Source organism: Choloepus didactylus, chromosome 20 (assembly GCF_015220235.1).
Source record: "Choloepus didactylus isolate mChoDid1 chromosome 20, mChoDid1.pri, whole genome shotgun sequence".
NCBI lineage: Eukaryota > Metazoa > Chordata > Mammalia > Pilosa > Megalonychidae > Choloepus > Choloepus didactylus.
In genome coordinates, this window is record NC_051326.1 from 21,718,915 (window position 1) to 21,740,574 (window position 21,660).

General features: G+C 49.4%; 1 protein-coding gene across 11 annotated transcripts in view; it reads right to left on the reverse strand.

The window, feature by feature from the left end:
• Positions 1-434: 434 nt before the first annotated feature.
• Positions 435-21,660, reverse strand: part of ANK1 (ankyrin 1) — a 137,061-nt gene continuing 115,835 nt past the window's right edge. For 4 of the 11 annotated variants that reach the window (XM_037812643.1, XM_037812647.1, XM_037812645.1 and 1 more), the window contains 5 exons: positions 15,875-16,433; positions 11,580-11,877; positions 6,487-6,570; positions 5,387-5,527; positions 435-696 (listed from right to left, as the gene is read on the reverse strand). In XM_037812643.1, coding sequence (XP_037668571.1) covers positions 670-696; positions 5,387-5,527; positions 6,487-6,570; positions 11,580-11,877; positions 15,875-16,433 — 1,109 coding nt within the window. In that variant the 3' untranslated portion in view covers positions 435-669. Of the gene's footprint in view, positions 697-5,012; positions 5,149-5,386; positions 5,528-6,486; positions 6,571-7,155; positions 7,602-9,406; positions 9,575-11,579; positions 11,878-15,874; positions 16,434-21,660 lie in introns of those variants that run through there. The other 7 variants (XM_037812642.1, XM_037812651.1, XM_037812644.1 and 4 more) reach the window with 7 other exon arrangements.

Here is a 21,660-nt window from a genome sequence, read left to right on the forward strand (position 1 = left end):
GGAGGTTCTGTCCGGCTTCAGATGTCCAGGTAAAATCTATGTGTGCACTGGCTGAGCAGAGGGGAGAGTTGCCCTTGTGTGTGTGTTTGTGTGTGTGGTGGGGGGCAAATGTCATGTAGAGTGTCCAAGAGGAGCCGTCCCACTGGGGAGTGGAAGGGAACAGTCACAAATGGAAGGAAGGTGTGTGTGGATGGGAGGTCGGTACATGAGGACATGAGGCTGAACTGATTTCATGCCTAGTTTTCTTTTTTCTTTTTTGTTTACAGGAAGCCCACATGGATTTCTTACAGAGGAGGTTGAAAAAAAAAAAAAAAAACTACCCTGTACGAGGTCAAAAATGAAATGATTTTAAAAAATACCTTCCCCTGCCATAAAAGAGCCCTTATTCACTTTTGCCTTCACTTGCTCTCTTGCACATGTTTTTTGTTTTTTTTTCCCCCCTCTCTCTCTCTCCCCTTCTTGCTGCTTTTGTCCTGATTCCCAACAGAGATCGTCACTAGAGGCAGGATTTAGGACTGTAGGTCATGCGTCTACAGTCAGTCATGCGAATAGGAGACTAAAGGAAGTCTCTTACAGAGATCATGCCGTTAGCCTAGAGAAACATGGGCGCCGCATCTGTGGCCCTCCAGTGCAGCTCTCCTCCCGTTTGCATGGCAGAGTGTGTGGAGTTCAGGGATTGGGTGTCGAGGTGTGATCCTGAGGGACATAGAGAGAGAAGGAATCACTTAGAATTTAAAGGGGCAACTCCCAGCACCCCCCCCCTCCAAATACACACACACACACACACACACACACACACAGTCAGGGTCTGATTCAGGAAAAGCAGCCTCCCCTAGCAAGGTGATAAGCTGAAAGATGCTCTTGGACCCCCTGGTTTTCCTGAAAGATCATCCACACCTTCCCCCACCCCCAACTCAGGGGCTGCCTCTCCGAGCTGGCTGCCCAGGCTTGCACTAGTTTCTGGCTGAGCACATGAGCTCCTCGAAGAACCCTCCTGTAGGGGGTAAGGAAAGCTCTGTGCTTTGTGCCCTCAGAGTGGAGACAGAAGGCTGCCATGCCTGTGTTGTCTCCTGGGAGAAATCCCCATGAGCAGATCCTTGGACTATAGGAGAAGGGCCTGTTTCATGAGCCAGGGCTTGTGCCAACAAAGGGGCCATGCTAAGCAATGGCGCCTTCCACTTTTGCAGTTCAGTTTAGCCAACAGGTACCAATGTCTGCCATGTGCCAGGCCCGGGCACCAGCCTGGGCAGCAGACATGGTCTCTGGCCTCAGGAGCTCAAGGGCAAGAGCCAGGCTGTATCCTTCTTCGTGTTTCCCACAATGTCTACCGCAGTGCTAAGTACGTCTCAAATAAGAGACAATTATAAAATCTTGAGCCTATAACAGGCAGGCTAAGGTCCCCGTTCACTTTCCCACCCAGACACTGAGCAGAGAAGAAACTTCAAGCCTTAGAGGTCATTGTAGCGTGACCCCTTGTTTCATCCCTAGGTAAACTGAGACTCAGAGAGATGTGGGGGCAGGGCCAGGCTGGAGCATCCAGGCAGTGGCAGTGCAGGATGAGAACACAGGTCTCCTGGCTCCCAGTCCCGTTCTTTGGCCTCTGTCCTGCAGCAATTCTCCTAATTCCGCGACCCCTCTCCCCCGACATAAAGGTCTAACCCTTAAAAAAGGCTTAGAAAATAGTTCCCCCCACCCCACTCCTAGTGGCCTTGCTGGTCAGTTTCTTTTCCTCATTTTAGCTCTCTGTGCTGTAGCAACTGTTGTTCTCCTCCCTCCCCCTAAGGCCTGTGGCTCTTTCCTCTCTCCCCCAATCCCAAATTCTAACACACTTGCCATGGCTGGCAGGAGAGTTAGGATGGACTGTAATTGAAAACAAAATACAACACCAAATCACCAAAAAGCCTTACCTCCTGTCCCCTGCCCAATGAGATCAGCAATAAATTATTTATTAAAATATTCTATTGTCAGAGCTAACGAAAGTCTTGCAACCACAGTATTTGAACAGAAAGTGTCTCTTAGAAAATAAAAAAAAAAGGCAGCAGACTTTTCATCCAGTAGCTTGCCAGAGAGTCCCGGACAGCAGGTGACTGCCAAGAATTAGTCCCTTACCCAGGCTCCTGGTAACCCGGAGGGCTGCTGGGCTGACCCACACCCAGCCCTTCTCGCCGCCCTGCTTCATGCTGTCCCTTTGGCAGCACTGAGACCCTAATACTTGGACTTAACTATTTTGACATAGAACAAAGCCCACCATCTGTTCCTGGCTGCCCCAAACCCTCATTCATGCCTCAACTAAACAGCAATTTTCCAGGTTCTTAAAACAAATACACTACCGTAAGGTACCCCACCACCACCTCATCTCAGATGAAAAATCCTTCCCAACTTTGGAAGTGGTTACGGGAGGATCAGAATCAGTGATTCCAGTTCGTTCAGTCCTTACCCCAAACGGCTTGGGGGTGTTCCATCCTTTAGGGATGACCCACATCTTTAGATAAATGATAAACATCATTCATTTCAGTTCACTTTTTAGACAGAAACGCTGTAACTGTGCCACATGACTTTTAGGCAGTTTGGGAAGGAGACTCAAAATCAGTCATAACAGCTCCATCTTCAATACGCATAAAAGCCACTTCAGGAGCTTAATACAGAATCCTGGGGTCTAGAATTTTAATTCAGTAGGACTGAGGCAGGTGGTTAGGAACCTTCATTTTAACAAGATTTCAGGTAATTCTGATGCAGGGGGTTTGTGAATGACGCTTGAGAAACAGTGAATTAGAACTTAATTTACAAAGTCCTTTCTCAAACATAAGCTTATTGATCACCATTACCATCCTCCACGGGAAATATCATCAGCATTATTGCTATTTTGTGAACAAGGAACCTGAATTTTACAGAGGTCAATCGACTTGCCCCAGGACACATGGCGACCAGGACCTGCAATTGATGGAGCATGAGAATATATGTATGTTCTTATTTATTCTTCACAACAGCTCTCCCTGTTACCATCACTACTTTTAAACTTCTAAAATTGAAGTGTAATACACATTCAAAAGGGACCATTATTACCAGCCCAGGGGAAACAGAAGCTCAGGGCAGTTCTGTGACTTAAGGAACTTAACACAACTTGGAAATAGGCGGAGCCAGACCTTGAATCTAGTCTGAAGTCCCAGCTTTCTCTCTCTGAAACAAATACAGGCTCGGGAGTAAGCGGACTAGCTACTAGGGATCACAGTGCCCGTGGCCCCTTTTCCGTCCCCTCTGCAGGTTTTGCTCTTCTTGGGAAGGTAGAGCCATCTAGGCCGCCCCTAGACCTTTAGGAAATAGCGGAGCCCCCCTCCCCACTCCCTCCCTCCCCACTGTCCCCCACCGCACACTCCCCCCTGCCTTTTATTGGCAGAGCACCCCCAGAACTGTCCTGGAGCTGGGCTGCTCTGAGTTCCCGCTGCCCCCAGTCCCATGGTCTGGTCCCTGCATCACCTGTGGGGGTTTGGCCACTTTGCAGATTATCTACAGCAAACTGAAAAACAAAATTCTAAGTCCCCCACACCCGCACCCTGCCTGGCTTCTAGTCTTCTCTCTCCTGTTCAGGAATATCACAAGAACCAGAGCCAAACAACAGCTGAAATTTAAAGCCACTGCTGCTGTTAGCATAAGAAAACCAAGGCAGAAGAAAGCAGTTTTCCTTTTCCTTTCTGCTTTTTCAAATCATCTGCACCTCTGGATTATTTTCAGGATCAGATGGCAGCCAATCGTACCCTCCTCACCCGGCAGCCCGGCAGGGGCCCCGCGGCAGTGCCAGGGTTAACTCTGTGACCTCCTTAAGCTGCTGAGCAGTCAGGTCTAATTTTAGCCTATAACTGGATCCAACAGTCCTCTTTTTTACCCAAGTGCTGAGATATGACAGGAAGCGCAGAGTCAGCACTTCAGCTAGCTCAGGAGGCAGTGGGCCCTGCTTTTTGCCGAGTGCAGAAAGCTGCAGCCTGCATGCTGCGGGTCCCCAAGCCGGGCCCCAGGGGTGTGAGGGGTGGCATCCTGGTGAGCACTGTACTGGGGCCACCACACTTCCTTGCTTCCTGCTGACTCCCACCCCGACGCATCCTGTACTGAGCTGCCCCGAGCTGGGCACAATGCAGGGCCTCGGGGCAGCTCAGTACAGGGTCCCTCAGGGAGGGTGGAGATCAGTGCCGGCTCGCGGCCCGCTGGAGAACCGTCTGCTGCAGGGTCTTCTCCGCCCTCCCTCGTCACACGACACGGCACACCCCTACTCGGCCACACCGGCTTCCGTGCACACACACACGCCCTGCACGGCCTGACCTGGAGCCACCCCACGCCAACCCCCCTGACTCGCACAGAGAACGCCCCTGGGGGCCTGTTCAACTTAGCCCTTTCCTGGAAATCACGAGAGCAACATGTTTGAAGAAACACTCAAGGGAAATCTAAGCCTTGGGTTCCTCAGGATCTCAGTGGGTTTCAGGTTCAAGAGACACCTGCAAAACTCCATGACAGTTCTACTGTAATAGCTCTTCCGGGAGAAACCTAGGTTGAAATGTTACGGGCCAGACAGACCCTAAAATTCGCACCAGTGCCCTCTCTGCTCAACCTCTAGATCCCCACAGCTTAGTTTCCAAAATAATATTACTACTTTGGATTTACGGAGTGCTTTTCACACATCGAATCTTTTTTTTTCCTTTCAAATCTGTATTTTTCACAAGCACTTTCTGAGGTAGATCAAGCAGGTATCAGTGACTCTGTTTCCTTGATGAGGAAACTGAGACCCAGAGACACAGGTAGTAGATTGGGAAATTAGAAACCATGCCTTTGAGACCACAGCAATGATTTCTTTTTATCCTGCAGCATGCTGAGCAGAAGAGAGGAGTGCTGCGGGTGAGGCAAGAGGAGAAGCAAGTTTCCCGGGAGAAGAGGGTGGCGGTGAGGGTGTCTTCAGCCATTCCCCAAACCAGCCACTCTCCCAGAGGACCAGGCCATGCAGAAAAGATGGAGAAAAATGGCGTTACCTCCAAGGAGGCTATTCGAGGGAGAGAGGCTTAGAGATCACTGTTTGCCCCTTTTCAGGCTGACCCGCTTCACTATCTGAGCCCCCTTCCTGCCCTCTATCAGGTCCGGCTGTGGGCTACTCCCTCTCAGCTCCACCTGGAGACAGCAGCAGAGGAAAAAAAAGCAGGGCAGATCACAAAGAGAGGCAGCAAAAGGATAAAGAGGGAAAGGGGGTCTTAGGGAGGCAGCTGGGACGCTGCCCTCCAGAAGGCAAGGGAGGCTCGAGGGGGAGTAAAGAGAGGTGCAGGGAGAGAACGTGGTGCAGACCGAAACCCAGATGGAGCTGGAGCCCAGGTGGAGCAGCAGGTAAAGGTGGCTGGAGCCGCTTCAGTACCTTGGCGTGCTGCACAAAGTAATCGAGATCGGCTTCCAACTCACTGGGGTCCTCCAGGGGCCCCTCAACAATCACCTCCTCGTGCTCCTGGGTGTCTTCAGTACCGGATGAGTCTATCTGCCGAACAATTTTGCGGGTGATCTGGGAAAGAGAGGCAAGGGGGTCACACCATCGCTCAAGAAGAACAAGTCCCTGGAAGGAGATCCCAGAGAAAGGGATTGGTTTCTGCCCACCCCACCCCAGAGCTGGAAAAGCTGGAAAAGCTCACACCGGATCACCTCAGATGGGCTAGAATTTGTGGAGGGATCTTAGCAGGTTTCATTTAATGATCAAAGTCTAAACACATGTAACTTCTATCTCTCGCCCAAAGCACTTATTTCATTCTGCCTCAGGTACGGATGGAGGTTGATGCTGTCTTCCCCACATGACTGTAAACTTCCGAGGGCAGGGCGCATTCCTTTTTCATCCATTTGATCCACTCCATTCATGCTTTATTCATTCATCTATTCACACAGCCCGTTATCTGCAGCTACCCGTGTGCTGGGAGTGGGAAACCTAAACAAGACAGGGGCCCTTCCTGCAAGAAGCTCACGGTGCAGCAGGAAACAAAGACACAGCCAGGGCCTCGTGACTGTGTAGTGTAAGCAGTTACCACTAGGTAAGCAAAGTCTTCCTTAGCTCCTCCCTCTCTCTTTTGCTCATATCTAGCATCCAACAGACAAAATCATGCCTGCTGAATTATATTTGCTACTGATTCAATGAACTTCCACATCCTTTTTTACTTTAGGAGGCCCATGGCAGGTCAGTTATGATGCCACAATAGCAGGCTCGGGCTGCACCAGGGAGTCCCCCAGGTTGTAGCAGGAATTATTCAGGCTAATCAGGCAAAGAGGCTACAAGGAATGCTGGGTCTGCACCACCAAACACCAAAAGCTCCCAGCACCTGAGCCGTCCCTGCTGGGCAGTAAAAGTGGCTGGCAGGGGTCACGCTTACCCCTGGGCCAGGGTGAGTGCCAGGAACTGAGTCCCACCCCTCACCCCCGCTTTCAGCTGCCAGCCCACCAGCCTCTCCCCAGCTCAGGGAGACTCGCTACACCCACCTTCTTGATGACAATGTTGCCCTGTTCATCTGTGAATTGTTCCTCTGTCACCAGCTCCCCTGGAATATTCTGAAGCTCATTCCCCTGGAATTAGAGAGGGAGACAATTTGAGATTGCTAAGGGAGAGTTTGGGAATAAGAGAGGAGGGAGAGGAAATAAAGTAGCAGTAGCAACAGCCCCAGCCCAGTAAAACTCCACCATCACAAGAAACCCCAACTCAGCAAGTGGCAGCAGCCAAACCCCCCGCTCAGAGTGTCAGAGGTGCCCACAGCAGGGCCAGGCGGCCTGAAGACAGGACAGGGACCAGAGTCTGCAAGACTTTGTGCTCTCCATCCTCACACCAGCCCCGGGGAGGAGGCGCAAGAGGGATTATTACACACATTACAGAGGAGGCCCTGAGAGAGGAAGTAAGGCACCTAAGTTTTATTTCTATAGCACTTTATGGTTTAGAAGGCCCTTCCACATGCTCCATCCCCTTGAGTATGACTTGTCCACAATCCTGGAACTGGCTGGTGACAGAAACAATGAGAACAGGCTCCTGACTCCCAGAGCTCATCACATGCTGCCGGGGGTCTGAGTGGGTGCCCCCCAGCCCAGAATCCCATCCTCCGAGGCCTTTCTGCTCCTTCCCTTAACTTAGAGACCAGTGCTTTCCCCTGCCCTGTTTACCTTCAAGAAGACCCGACGCCGAACCACCCTGGTGGAGACGGTCTCCTCATCGTCACTCAGGCCCTCGCTCTCCCCCAGCTCCTTGTCCAGCTCCTGGTGGATGTGCTTCAGCACAAAACACAGGGAGCCCTTGACAATGTGCATCACGTTCTGACAGCTGACCAGGAAAAAGCCCAGGAGCACGAGCGTGACCAGGAGCTGAGTGACGAAAGTCCACATCCTCAACTCCCGCTCACCAGCCTGGCCCTCCGGTGACCAGCAGAGCCAGGGGTGCAGCCTGTGCCGGAGCCGGACCTCTCATGCTCCTGCTGGATCCCTGACGCCCCCGGCCATGCTGTCCATCCTTGCGCCTGCTCACTGTCTCACTCGGTCTGCCTCTGGTTTTCTCTCTCTCGGCCTCTCGCTCTTTCTCTCGGGGCAGGAGACCGAGCGGCCCCAGCACCAGATCAGCCCTGCCTGAGTGGCCCTCATGCCAGGTGACGTCAGGCTTCTAGAATTTCAGTCCACAAACCAGCTGCCGGAGCTGTCCAAGTGGGCTAGAAGGAAGCTGGCAGGTGCGTTTGTCCTCTGCGCTGACAGTGCACATCAAAGTCACTGCTCCAGTGAGGCCCGCACTGCATGCTCTGAGAGGGTCTCTCCCGCCGGCCTTTCCTGCCTGCCCACAGAGGCCTGTCCTTACAGGGAGCCAGGAGACTGTTGCCAGGGAAGGAGAGAGGGTGCTCCCCCCAGGGAAATCTTCTCATTCAGGGACTCAAAAAAAGAACAGTTCAGAGAATGTGGCTACTGGTGTGTTTCTTTGGGGGCTGCTGTTGCAATGATGGGAATGATGTTCACCCCAATTTCCTGGGATGGGACCAGCTGATACCCAGGAGAGCTAAGGGCTTATTGCAAAAATAGTCTCAAGAGTTAGTGATTTACTCAGACCCAGTCAAATGGGCTCAGCAGGGGCCCGGCACAGGTGGAGGTCGCCGGTTGGTGAATCCCGAGGCCAAGCTTCCCATCAGCCCTGCAGGCCCTCAGTCCCTTCCTTTACGGGCACAGAAACCCTGAAGTGAAGCATGGAACCGGCATGTCTATTTAAGGCCTGTCCTCAAAGGCTCTTCCCGGGCTAGGCCATAAATGCCCACGAGCAGGAACCACGCGTATTAAACTCGCTTCTACAGAGCTGATTCACAAACCCAGCAGCGGCAGCTGGGACTGAAAGGAATTTCACTTTCTGGATCAAGCTGTCCGCACTCTGAGTAGCGGCCAGGGAGGGTAGAAAGAACAAAGATCTGGCACAACAGCAAACTGACCCTGCATTGAGCTTACTGTGAGGTCTTGGGAAAGCTGAATATTTTCTCTGTGCCTCAGTTTCCTCATCGGTGAAGCAGGCCTTATAGTGCTCTCCCTATTCACTTCTCCAGGTTGCTGTGAGGACTGCACAGTTAATTTATAAGTACAACGACTAGCAAGGATAGTAGTAAATGCTACAGTGTATTCCACTCCTCAGGCACTGTTTTGCATGTTTTTCATATATTAACTCAGTTAAACATTACAACAATCCTGGGGCATAGGTTCTGTAATAGTTCCCATTTTACACAAAGGAAATGGAGGCACAGAGAGGTTAACTCGCCTAAGTGAAAGAGTAAGGAATTCGAAGAGTGAGATTTCAAACTCCTATTTCTACACAATACTGCCTGATATCAACAAGAAAGCCCCTGGGAAAACACAAGCTGAGAGCACACACAAAGAGCTGGTTGCAGGATAGCACTGGGTTTCAGTCCAGCCCCAAGCAGGAGCTCGACTTCAGATAGTTCCACACTGACCCTTGGAGAAATCACCTGGGTTACAGTCATTCCCCGGCTCTCGGGCCCCAAATTACAGGTCTCTTCAGTGATTCAATGGAAATGGTAGTAAACAGGTGCTTTGCAAACCATCATCCTAAACGGCCTCGCTGTCGTGCACTGGGATGCCCATCAGATGATTCCTGGCAATAGTGATGTCCACTCCATCCAGTGTGGGCCTGGAGCTGTGTGGTGTTCTCCATTTCAAGGTGGGTGCAGTGGCTCTGCACCCTCACTCTGCTGGCAGGATGCAGATCGGGGGATGCAGACTCTCCCAGCTCTGACCCTGGTTCACCATGTGACCTTGGGGAAAGCCTTTAGCCCCTCTGGGCCTCAGTTTCATCATCTATAAACGAGGAACTTGGGCTGTATGATCTAGGCGGTTTCTCTCCATGACCCCCTCGGGCTGTCCTGCTTCCGGCCACTTCTGCCTTCACCAAGTGCTGGCTGCACAGGAGCAGTGGAAAAGAGCTCCCCCAGCTTCTTTCTCTTTCCCCCAGGATTCAGGAAAACGGACCCAGTTAGATCACCTGTGCTCCGGGAAGCACTGGCTGCCTGAAACTGGGAGTAGTGGGGTAGGCACCAAGAACGGCCTGATGGAAAGGAACGCAGGAGGGTGGGGTGGGGTTAAAAAACTGGTGGGCACGGCCGCCTGACCGTCCCAGTGCACACACTTGGCAGGGAAGCATTCCAAAGAAAACCCCAGCCTTTCATAACCAGCAGCCCAGAACCTTTCGACAGCCAGCCCAGACCTGGGTCCTCAAAGGTGCTCTGCTAGGGCTAAGTTTCAGGTAGGTGAGAGGGGAGAGAAGTAAAGAAAGAAAAGGAGAGGAGGAGAGGAGAGGAGAGCACTCGGAAGCACTGTCTTGACGACTGCAGAGCCGCGTGGATGGGCCTGAACACTGTGCTGAGCGGAAAGGGTACACGCAACATACAGCACATCGTTTATATATATATATATATCACATATGCACAAAACAGCAATGCAAATTTTATAAAGAACATGTAAATCTGAAATATGCACATTAATATGACATCCAGGATTTGCTTCAAAATAATACAGGGAGGAGAGGGGGGTATAGATGCAAGAAGAGTGGCCAGGAGTGCACCCTGGGTGGTGTACACCAAGGGTTAATATACTATTCTGCCCGCTTTTGTATTCATTTGCAATTTCCCATTACAAAAGGTAAAAAACAAAAACAAAAAAACAAAAAATCCCACCCACATTTAACAGATTAAAATAGATACCTATGGGGATGGGGAGGTGGCAAGAAATGGGAATGGGGAATGAGAATAAAAGAAAAAATAAAATAAGGCAAATTGAAAGCGGGGATTGAGCTAAGGAGAGGCCCAGGAATTGGGAGAGGCAGGTCCTCGCCATCTGAGTACCCCCTGTTCCACCTGTGGCCCCCACCCTGAGGTCACCCACAGATTCACAGAATCCCATGGCTGGGTGAACTCTGGCCATCATCCAATCACACCCTGGTTTTACCAGTGAGGAAACCGAGGTGCTGAGAGGAGAGCGGCTTGTCCAGGCTTGCACCGCTAGGAAGGAACCGAGTTAACTTAACACCCAGTTCTCTCACTCCTAAAGCCCTTCCTAAAACACGAAGGACAAAGAAAACACACCAGGGGCTCTGGGGTCAGCCAGAACCTAATTCAAAGGCTGCTTGGGCAAGGGGCTTGTGCCAGTTTGAATGCATTATGTCCCCCAAAATGTCATCTTCTTTAATGCAATATCGTGGGGGCAGATGTATTAGTGTTGATTAGATTGGAATCCTTTGATTGTTTCCATAGAGATGTGACTCAATCAACTGTGGGTGATGACTTTGGATAGTTCCATGGAGGTGTTACCCTGCCCATTCCAGGTGGGTCTGAATAAAATCACTGGGGTACTTTAAAAAGAGCCACACAGGCCCAGACGCAGTGCAGCTGTGAGTGACATTTTGGAAGAGCTGCAGCTAAGAGAGGACAAAACGCCCCAAGAGCAACATTTGGAGAACGTCATTTTGAAACACAACCTGGGACCAAGCAGACACCAGCCACGTGCCTTCCCAGCTAAGAGGTTTTCCAGATGCCAATGGCCCTTTTCCAGTGAAGGTACCTGTTGTAGATGTGTTACCTTGGACACTTTATGGCCTTAAGACTGTAACTTTGTAACCAAATAAACCCTCTTTATAAAAGCCAGTCCTTTTCTGGTATTTTGCATAACAGCAGCATTAGCAAACTGGGACAGGGCTCAACCGCCAGCACTCAAGTTCATCAGCTACATGACAGGAGGAGCCACCCGGGCAGGGGACACTGCGAGGGTGGCTGGCAACCCGGCTGCACCTGGAATACGCAGGGGCCCATGAATGGTGGCCTCTTCTTCCCTTACAGGGATCAAGGAGGCAGAAAAGCGGAGACCTGGGAACTTTACTGCTAGAGAAGGTGAGGTTACCACCACAATTTTTAAAGAAAGAAAAAGCAAGCAAGCATGGCCCAGGGCTTGACTGGGGTGGGGCGAGGCGGGGCGGGGAGGGGGCGGGGCGCCAGGGCCTTAGGCCCCTTCCGAGGCTAGGGCAGGCCACGGCCAGCGGCTCCCTGAGGGCTCCTCACCTTGACCACCGGGGAGAAGGCGCTCTCGGCCTCCTGCACCCACTCTCTGTGACCTTGTCGTCTCTGTTCCCAGTCGGCCAGGGGACTCTCAGGCTCCGGCTGGTCTACCCGCATGTGCTCGGCGGCGGACATCAGGACCTCCTCGTGCTCCTGAGACCCACCGGGCTCCAGCCTTCGGACAGTGGTGACCGTCCTCTGGAATGAGTGTGGGCCTGGCGTGACCTCCTCTTGCCAAGACCCTTGTGCAGTGTCTTGTAGGTATGAGACAATGGAGCCTTCCCCATCCCAGTCCTGCAGTCTGGAGTCCCGGAGAGGTGACAGAGATGGCCAGGGAGAGAGGAAGGACACTGGTCACTGCCCAGTCTCTGCTTTCTCAGCTCCCCTCCCCACTCCAGAGCCCCGACTCATCCAGGACCCAGCCCTCGGGTCAGGAGAGGGCAAGCAAAACACACAACCGACTGCCCTGGTGCAAGAGGCCTGAGGGCTCCATCCACGCTGTGCGGGTGGAGAGGGCCGCGGGCACCAGGGCCCCTGGTCCCCTTTTCTTGGGGTGAACTCCAGGCTCTTTGCTCATACTGATGGCCCAGTCAGTGTGACTCCACCCTTCACCTCGTGTTTTCAGCCTGTGCCTCTCCCTGACCCTCCTGCCCTCCAGGTCATCCCCACCCAGTCCCCCAAGCTCCTATCTCCCACCTCACCATCGCTGCCTACAACATAATTAGAAATTGTTGGTGATTTCAATGCCCAACCCCCCTTGGCTATCAGGCCTTACCTCCACTGCTCACTCCCATAGCCAGAGTCTCAACCCTACGGCTTTCTATCAATAACTGCAGCTTGATTTCAATCTATCACTCCCTAAACACCACCCCCTGTGTTTTCAGGTCACTGCCTCTGGAACCCTGACTCCAACAGTCTTTTGACCTCACCAGGACCTTATGTCTGGTGCCCTCAGGCCTCCCTTCCTCGTTACCCAGCCTCAGGTCCAGGATGGGTCATTACGATCACCCCCTTGCTTCCACCTTCATTCATTATATTCACTTGGCCAAATATCAATCCTGGTTGAAGCAAACTCTCCACACACTCTGGGCCTGCATGGAGACCTCTGCAAGTGGCTGGAGAAACACAAACCATCCTGACTTGTCTCCCTTGAAATCTATGACCACTAACTTTGAGTGTAGTCCTCGGTGCTGCCCAGCAAGCAGACTGTATGATTCTCCTTGGCAACTCTTGTGCACTTCCTCCTCTCTTCTTAAACATGCAAACTCTCCTTCTCTCCCCAATCTTCACTCTCAGCTGAGGGCTTGCTTTCTAGTTCACCAAGAAATGCACTCCTAACATCACATCTACCACTGGACTCCAGCCCTACAGTCGGGGTGACGTTCCGTGGAATGAATGTGGATGTCCCTCTCTCTCCTGCATCAACGTTTCTTCATGTACAGCATCATCCTAGCAGCTGCTATTTTCACATAAAAAAAAAAAAAAAAAAAAAAAAAAAAAACCGTCTTGAACTTATTTTCCCGTTTGACTATCAGGACTTTTGTCTGCTCCTCTTTCCAGAGAAACTTCCCCAAAATGTGGCACATACTTGCTTGCTCTTTCCAATTTCTCTTCCCCTATTCTCTCTTGAACTCTCCTGGGTCAAGCATTTGTTCCACTATTCTCCTACTGAGGTTACCAGGGATCTTGTCATTCCTGAATCAGAGTTGACAGAGGGTAGCTCTCAGCTTAGTCCTTGTCTGATACAGTTGACCACTCTCTCCTCCTTGAAACACATTTTTTTTAATGGCTTCCAGGACACCACATTTGCCTGGTTTTCCTACTCCTTCCCTGGCCACTTGTTCTCAGTGTCCTTGGTTGGTTCCTCCTAGTTTCATTGACTTCCAATCATTGAAGCACCCCAGCATTCAGGTTTCAAACCTTGTATCATTCTAAATCCATTTTCTAATTGAGCTCATTCCGTCTATGGCTTTCTACCCCATCTATCTGCTCACCATGACCAAATGTATGTTGCCAGCCTGGATCTCTTCCTTGAGCTGCATATGTGTATACCCACCTCTCCCCTCCACAGCTCTACCTTGGTTTTCTAGTAAGCATCTCAAATACAGCATGATCAAACCCACCATTTGTACTCTCCCCAGACCTGTTCCACCATGTTCCCCACCGCAGTTAAAGGCATCTCCATCCTTTCAGTTGTTCAGGTCAAGGGTGCTAGTGTCAGCCTAGATTCTCTCACACACTACATCTCATTCATCAACAAATACTTTTGGCTCAACTTTCAAAATATATTCTGACTCCAACCACTTCTCACCACCACTGCTGCTGCCATCTTGGTCCAAATTGCCGTCAGCTCTTGCCTCCTAACTCATCTCCCTGCTTGACTTCTGGCCATGTCAGGCTATTCTCAAGGTACTTGCCAGAGTGTTTCTGTTCCAACATATGGCAGATCACATCAGTCCTCTGCTCAAAACTCCTCAATGGCTCCCATCCTACTCAGTAAATGCTGATGTCCTTTCTGGGTAGCATGGCCTACATGTCTGGCCCCTTATCTCCCTGATCTCCTCTCCCTCATGGCCTCCTCACTGTTCCCTGAATAGGACAGGCATGCACCAGCTGTCCCTTCTGCAGGAATCTCTTCCCTCAGATATTCACATGGCTTCCTCCTTAATTCCTTTAAATATTTACTCAAATGTCTCTCTGTGAGGCCTTCTCTGGCCATCCTATCTATAATTTCAATCACTCCCTTTTGTCTGTCTTGGTCACTGCCATACCCCCAGCACCCAGAATAACTGGCACATCGTAGGCACTCAATAAATATTGTTGAGTGAGTGAATGGAATTCATCTGTCCCTTGGAAGGCTGACCAAGGTCACAGAGCCAGGAAGTGACAGAACTAAGCCTAGAACCCAGGCTCCTGGGTTGCCCATTTCGTGACCTTGCTTTTATAGTATGGCGCAGTGGCCAGCACATGGTGTTAAATAATTGCCAGTTGAATGAATGGATGAATGACCATCACAGGTTGTTGGAAGATGGCCTCTCTCACTGGAATGCCAGTATTTCACTTTGAACCCTCAGGCTCAGTCTGTCCATTTCTCTCTATGAATCAAAGCATTAGTTTAGGATGCTAAATGAATTCTTTGCTGTCTCTTCTAATCCACTCTATTTTCTAACTATGGTGCTCGGAACTACATTGCACAGGCCCTGGGGAATGGCCCAGTCAGCTTGAGCCAACAGCAATTCCGGCAGGAACAGAAAACGAGAAGGGCTTTCCCACAGCCTGGCCGGGCCTGAGCTCCTTGGGTGGCCCCAGCCTTCTGCAAGCAGATGAGCTATCTCCTCACCTCAGCGAGAACTTAGGAAGCAAAACAATCTGAGGGCAGAGGGGCTCTGTCACTCACTTCACGTCACAGCCCAGGGAGGCCAAAGTGATTCTCATCCCATATGTCTGTCCTCTCTCTCCAGACTGCAAGGGACCTCTCACCTCCACACCCCCCCTGCACTCCACACAGGGTGTGCTTGGTGTCCACTGCACGGACAGTGAGAGGACGAGCAACGTGAATCGGACCCTTGGCCTGAGGACTCTCCGGGCCTGCAGAGGTGCATAAGGCCCTTCTGCCCGAACTGCCAATGCCGCTTCCTCCTTACCCACATGGTGCCATTCCTTCTCATCTTGGGAAGCTTGGCAAGCAGCATTGTCCAGGAGAAGAGCCATTTCTTAGCAGTTGAAAGCCCTGCCCTGCTCCAGAGAAGCCCACTAGCTGCTCTCTTTCAAATGAGTATGAGTAAAAAGGGGCACCATTGTCAGCTCTACCACACACAGGCCATGTGACTGCCTGTGAATAACTTCACTGTGTCCTGGTGCTTCTAGGTTTCAAAATATGATCTTAAACAATGAGCACACTATAACAGTAGATGTCCAGGGCACTTGGTCCCAGAAGCACCTTGACATGATTTTGCCAAGCTTTATTATCTCAGTCCTAATTACTCTCTCCCCTGGTGCTGGCACTACCTACGTTGGCCACTGCAGGCGGGGCGGGGACCGGATGGGGTGGAAGGCTCATAGGAAGGGACTGGCCCTTGCAGGTCACAGCTCTGCTCTTATATTCCAGAGGCCTGAGAGAGGGCTGGGTGGCTTCAGAGGCAATTTATCTGAATTTATTTACTCAAGGGCATTTAGAACACAGGGTCGGGGTTGGCAGCAGCACCTGAGAATTCCCTCTGTACTCATTGCCAGGTGCAGTCTTACCCGGAAGCCGGGGAACATCAAAGCCACACACGCCGCAGCAGTGCAGCCCTTACCTGTCCTGGCTCTGCTCCATCACCTGACTCACGGTGGGGGAGTCTGTGGTTCGGGCTTGCACACTCTGCTGGCCTGAAACAAGAGACACTTCATTCTCTGAGTCCTGCCCTGCACCTGTTGAGTCATCCTGCCTCTCATAACCTGGCAGCTTCTCTTCTGACCTCTGACCTTCCTCCTGGTCAAGCAAATCAATAAGACCATTTGTGGCATCTGAATCCACTGTGTCGTCCTCCACCAGGTCCAGGGAGCCCAGCTCGGGCTCCTGTGGTTCCTCTGAGAGCGCCCCCTCCAACTTCCACTCGTGGCCTGTGGCGTCAGAGTCCTCGGCCTTGCTGTACTCCAGAGAGGAGTCCTCAGCAGTGACCAGGGAGGGCGTGAGGTCCGTGGACCACACCTGCATGTCAGACATCTCCAGCATGGCGTCATGCTCCGTGGGCGCCAAGGGGATGGCGTCTCTGACAGCCACCTCGTTCCAGTACTGGTCTGCACTCAGCGGAGAGGGAAGCATGTAGTGCAGGGAGGCAGGGGACAGCAGCTCGTCCTGCAGCGAGGAGTAACCTGGATGGGCAGACAGAGGGCAACATGCTCCAGAAGCGATTCTGTCACACACGCTCAAGTGCAAGTCCACACGCGTGCGCGCACACACACACACAGGCACAGCCAGAGAGACGCATGCACGGTCGCGGCGGGGGTGGGGGGCTTTCCAAGCTCAAATTCCACCCCTCAGGCCTTGTGGCTGCTGCCGGGGGCACCCAGGCAAGAGAAACAAAGCCCTGAGTTGGGGTGGGGCAGCCAGGGGGTGGGGGAGAGGGGGGTCCCTGTGCTGGATGACAAAGAGAAGAGACTGGAATTCTTTCTCATCCAGCTCAGAGTGCTAGATAAAGAAGCATTTATGCATTGAAGGACACTGGCGCCCATCTGTCTAATCAGGTGAAAGCCTCACTTCTTCATGACTATGCAGAAAGAAATGGTGCTCTTTCTTTGCCCAGAACCTCACTCTAGCATAGTCCCTAGGGCCTCTGTCAGGAAAGCATCTCAAAGGGAGGGCAACACCCCACCCCAAACCAGCTGCCTCTGGGGGGTCTGATGGGGTACACAGAATGCCCGCAGACCCCAGTCTCCTGGCCAAATGTGAAACTGGCTTCTGGTTTGGGATGAAGCAACTTTTCCTCAAGCTGTGTATTGATGCCAGAGATTCCAAACAATTTAAAGTAGCACAGGTGAGAGATCTAAAGTTCAGAAAGGGGGGGGGCAAGGTCCAAGGAGCGCCACGAGGTACTAGGCACATGTGCTGCTGCTTGCAATATTCTGCCCTGAAACCCTTCATCCGCAGACCCTAAGCTATTGCCCCTGGTCCTTGATCACCAGTGACGGCGGGGGGATTGGAGGCAACCAGCTTGTACCCCAAAGCACATGGCCCTGTAAACATCACAGCCTTTTCATGTCTTTTCCTTGCTGACCGGCTTGCATGTGAGTCCCTGCTGGTTTTCTGGATGGTTTTCTGGATGGCTTTGCTGTCGGCTCCCTGGTGTTCAGAAGTGACTATGAATCAGAGGGTGTGGCATGTACGTGGGTGAGGAATTTGTGAGTGTCAGATGAGCAGTGTTCTGCCAGTTCTCTTCTAGCCAGGAGGGGGTGTCCCTGCTGCAGGGAAAGGAGGGTCTCTGACTCCCCTTCAAAACAGGTGCCTACCCCTGCAGGTGGGAGAAGGAACTAGAAAACAAGATTCTCCACTCAGCACAGATTGTCTGGGGAACCAGGTAGCAGGTGTGAGCCTACAAAATTAGGTGCTGAAGATCCAGCAGAGCCGAAGTGGGATCTTGGGTGGGGCATGCACTGCAGAGTGTGTAGGGAGCTTCCTGGCAGCCAGAGAGATGCCATAACCTAGTGTCCAAACTCTTCATTCTGCCATTCAACACCCTCCCTGCTCCCTGCATCCAATCATCTTTCCAACTATTCTGCAGGCTAAACCTTTATCCTAGTCACGTGCGTTCCTCCTTCCCAACTCTAGGCCCCAGCTCATGCTCTCTACTTTTGACTATCTTCTCTACTTTTGACTATCCTGTTTCCATTTATCCTCACTTATCCACTTGTTCAATCAAAAATATTGAGTTTCAATTACATGCCAGGCACTGTGCTAAGGTGTTGAGGATTACATACACACACACACACACACACACACACACACACACACACACAAATAAGATTCTCTTCACCCTGTTTTTTTGTGATTTTTCCCAAATCCTTCAGCTCACTTCAATTTCCCCCATCTTTGATCCTATCTTGTGTTCCCTCAGTAAGACGTGTCACTTGGTTGTAACTCTGTGTGCCAAGATGATGTCTTTGTCCCCCACTTGCCTGGAACAGGATTGGGAATCCACTGGCCCCAGTGACTACTGTGGAGCTCTCCAGATGTGTGAGGGTGACACAGCAGCCAGAACATACTGACCTCACCCAGACTTAGAATAACTCAGCTGCTAGCATTTACATGTGTGTCCAAAGTGCTTGAAATATGGTCTCTCAATCTTCCCAAGAGGGTTTTCTTCCTGACTGAAGAGTTCAGTCAACATTAGGTGAGAAGGGGAGACAACTAGGTGGCGGGGTGGCTGCTGGGAAGGGCTGTGTGGTGAGTGGCGGAGACTAAGGGGATCCTCTTTTAGCTCTGGAGGAAGGAGGAAGAGGTGGTAGAGTGCGAGGAATGGGTGGGTTGAATCTTAAGACCGTGACCTTCTGAGGAATTGGGAAACCAGCGGCGATGACCTTCAAACCCTCCATAGAAATCCCTCCAGATATACAGGAGCAGAAGACTTCAGAGCCAAGCGAGTTCCATTTTCCTTATGATTATTCTTGCAAGCATCATTATATTATTGCTATCATTTACTGAGCATGACTTTGTACAACACATAGCTAACATCATTTTTAATTGTCACAACAACCCTACAATGAAGAAAATATTATTCTACTTGGTGGGTTAGGAAACTATAAGTTTAACAACTTGGCATATAAGAACAGTCTTTTCACTTGAGTTTGCCATTAATCTCTTTTTAAAACAGCTTTATTGAGGAGTTGGCATATGATAAATGTAGATATTTGATAAATTCTGACATTTGTATACACCCATGAAACCATCACCATCATGATGAGAGGGGGCATTCAGCACCCCCACCCCATCCCTGAAAGTCTTACTTGTGATTGTTTGCAAGCTCTCCCTCTCTGTCCTGGGCCTCGCCCCATTCCCAGGCAAGCAGGTTGTTTCCATGGAGATGTGACCCCTGCCCATTCAAGGTGGGTCTTAATTAGTTTACTGGCATCCTCTATGAGAGGATAAAGGCAAAGACTTTTTCAAGAGAGTTTAGAGACACTTAGAGAGAAAACACCCAGAGACATTTTGGAGACAGCAGTTGAAACCAGAACTAGGAGAGAAACTAGTTTTCCTGGAGAAGCAAGCAAGGACACGGACACACAGGGGCTGAGAGAAGAAAGCTAAGTCAGAAGCCCAGAGACATTTTGGATAAAGCAATGGAAAGGAGAAGCCAACCCCAGGAGAGGTGCAGCAGACTCTGGCCATGTGCCTTCCCACATGACAGAGGAACTCCAGATGTTATCAGCCTTTCTTCAGAGAAGGTATCCTTTTGTTGATGCCTTAGTTAGGACACTTTTGTGGTCTTAGAACTGTAAATTTGTAACCTAATTAATCCCCTTTATAAAAGCCAATCTGTTTCTGGTATTTTGAATTTTGGCAGCTTTAGCAGACAGGAGCATCTGGCTTCTTTCACTCAGCCTAATTATTTTGTGCTTTGTCCATGTTGTTGCGTGTATCAACCATTCATTGCTTTTTGTTGCTGAGCAGCATTCCATTGTATGGATACTACCACAGCTCATTCACCTGCTAATGGGTATTTGGGTTGCTCCCACTTTGGGGCTATCATGAAAAAAGCTGCTAGTCAGTATGGACATATGCTCTGTTTACTCTTGGGTAAATAACTAAGGGTGGAATGACCGGATCATATGGTAGGTATATGTTTAAATTTTTAAGAAACAACCAAAGTGTCTTCCAAAGTGGTTGTGTCATTTTACATTCCCACCAGCAGTGTATGAGAGTTTTAGTTCTGCCGTATCCTCGTCAACACTCGGTAGTGTTACTCTTTTTAATTTTAGCCATTCTAATAAGTATGTGGTGGTATCTCCTCATATATTTAATTTGTATTTCCATAATGACTAATGGGGGTGAGCATCTTTTTATGTGCTTATTTGGCACATCTATGTATCTTCTGGATTGGGTGTTGTTCAAATCTTTTGTCCATTTAAAAAATGGAATATAAATTGAATATAAAGTTTATATATTCTGGATATAAGTCCTTTATCAAATGGATTATTGCCAATATTTTCTCCCAAACTGTGGCTTGTATTTTCATTTTCTTAACAAAATTTCTATTTTGAAGTGAAGTTTCAATTTTGATGAAGTCCAATTTATCATTTTGTCCTTTTATGGATCTGTTTTTGGTGTAGTATCTAAGAAATTTGTGCCTTACCCAAGGTCTCCAAGGTTTTCGCTTATGTTTTCATCTAGAAGTTTTATAGTTTTAGCTTATACATTTAATCTATAATCCATTTTGAGTTAATTTTTGTATATGATGTGAGGTATGAATCCAAGTTCATTTTTGCATATGAATATGCAATTGTTGCAGCACCATTTGTTGAAAAGCCTGTCCTTTCTCCTCTGAATTGCCTTTGAGCTTTTGTTGAAAATCAGTTGTCCATATACGTGTGAGTCGATTTCTGGACTCTCCATTCTGTTCCATTGATTCATCCATCTTTATGCTACACAGTGTATTTCTTATTGTAGCTTTGTAATAAATCTTGAAATCAGGTAATGTGAGTCCTCCAACGTTGCTCTTCTTTTCCAAAGTTGTTTTGGTTATTCTAGGTTCTTTCCATATGAAATTTTAGACTCCTTTTGTGGATTTCTATAAAAAATCCCGCCAGGATTTTGATTAGGATTGTATCAAATCTCTAGATCATTTCAGGGAGAATTGACAACTTAACAATATCAAGTCTTCCAACCCATTAACAAGGCATATCCCTACTTCTGTTTAGGTCTTCTTTAATTTCCCTCAGCAATGTTTCGTAGTTTTCAATGTACAGATCTTTCACATCTTCCATCAGATTTATCCATATTTCAATTTTTTCAATGCTATTGTAAATGGTATTGTTTTTAAATTTGAAAATCTAATTGTTCACTGCTAATATACAGAAATTCAATAGATTTTTATATTTTGAAAATGTATGTTGCAGCCTTGCTAAACTCATTTATTAGTCACATTTTGTAGATCCCATTGGATCATGTCATCTGTGAATAAAAACAGTTTACTTCTTCCTTTCCAATCTGGTTGCCTGTAATTTCTTTTCATTGACTGATTGTATTGGCTAGAACTTACAATGCAAAGTTGAACAGAAGCAGTGAGAGCAGACATCCTTGTCTTGTTTCTTCCACCATTAGGTGTAGCATTTAACTGTAGGTTTCTTGTAGGTGCCCTTTATCAGGTTGAGTGAGTTCTTTTATATTTCTACTTTGCTGAGAATTTTTTTTTTAACTCAGAAATGGATGTTGGATTTTGTCAAATACTTTTTCTGCATCTACTGTGATGATCATATGGCTTTTCTTTTTTGTTAATATGATGAATTACATGGATTGTTTTTAAAGAACATTAAACCATTTTTGCATTCCTTGGATAAACCTCATTTGGTCACGATGTACTACTCATATATTGTTGAATATTATTTG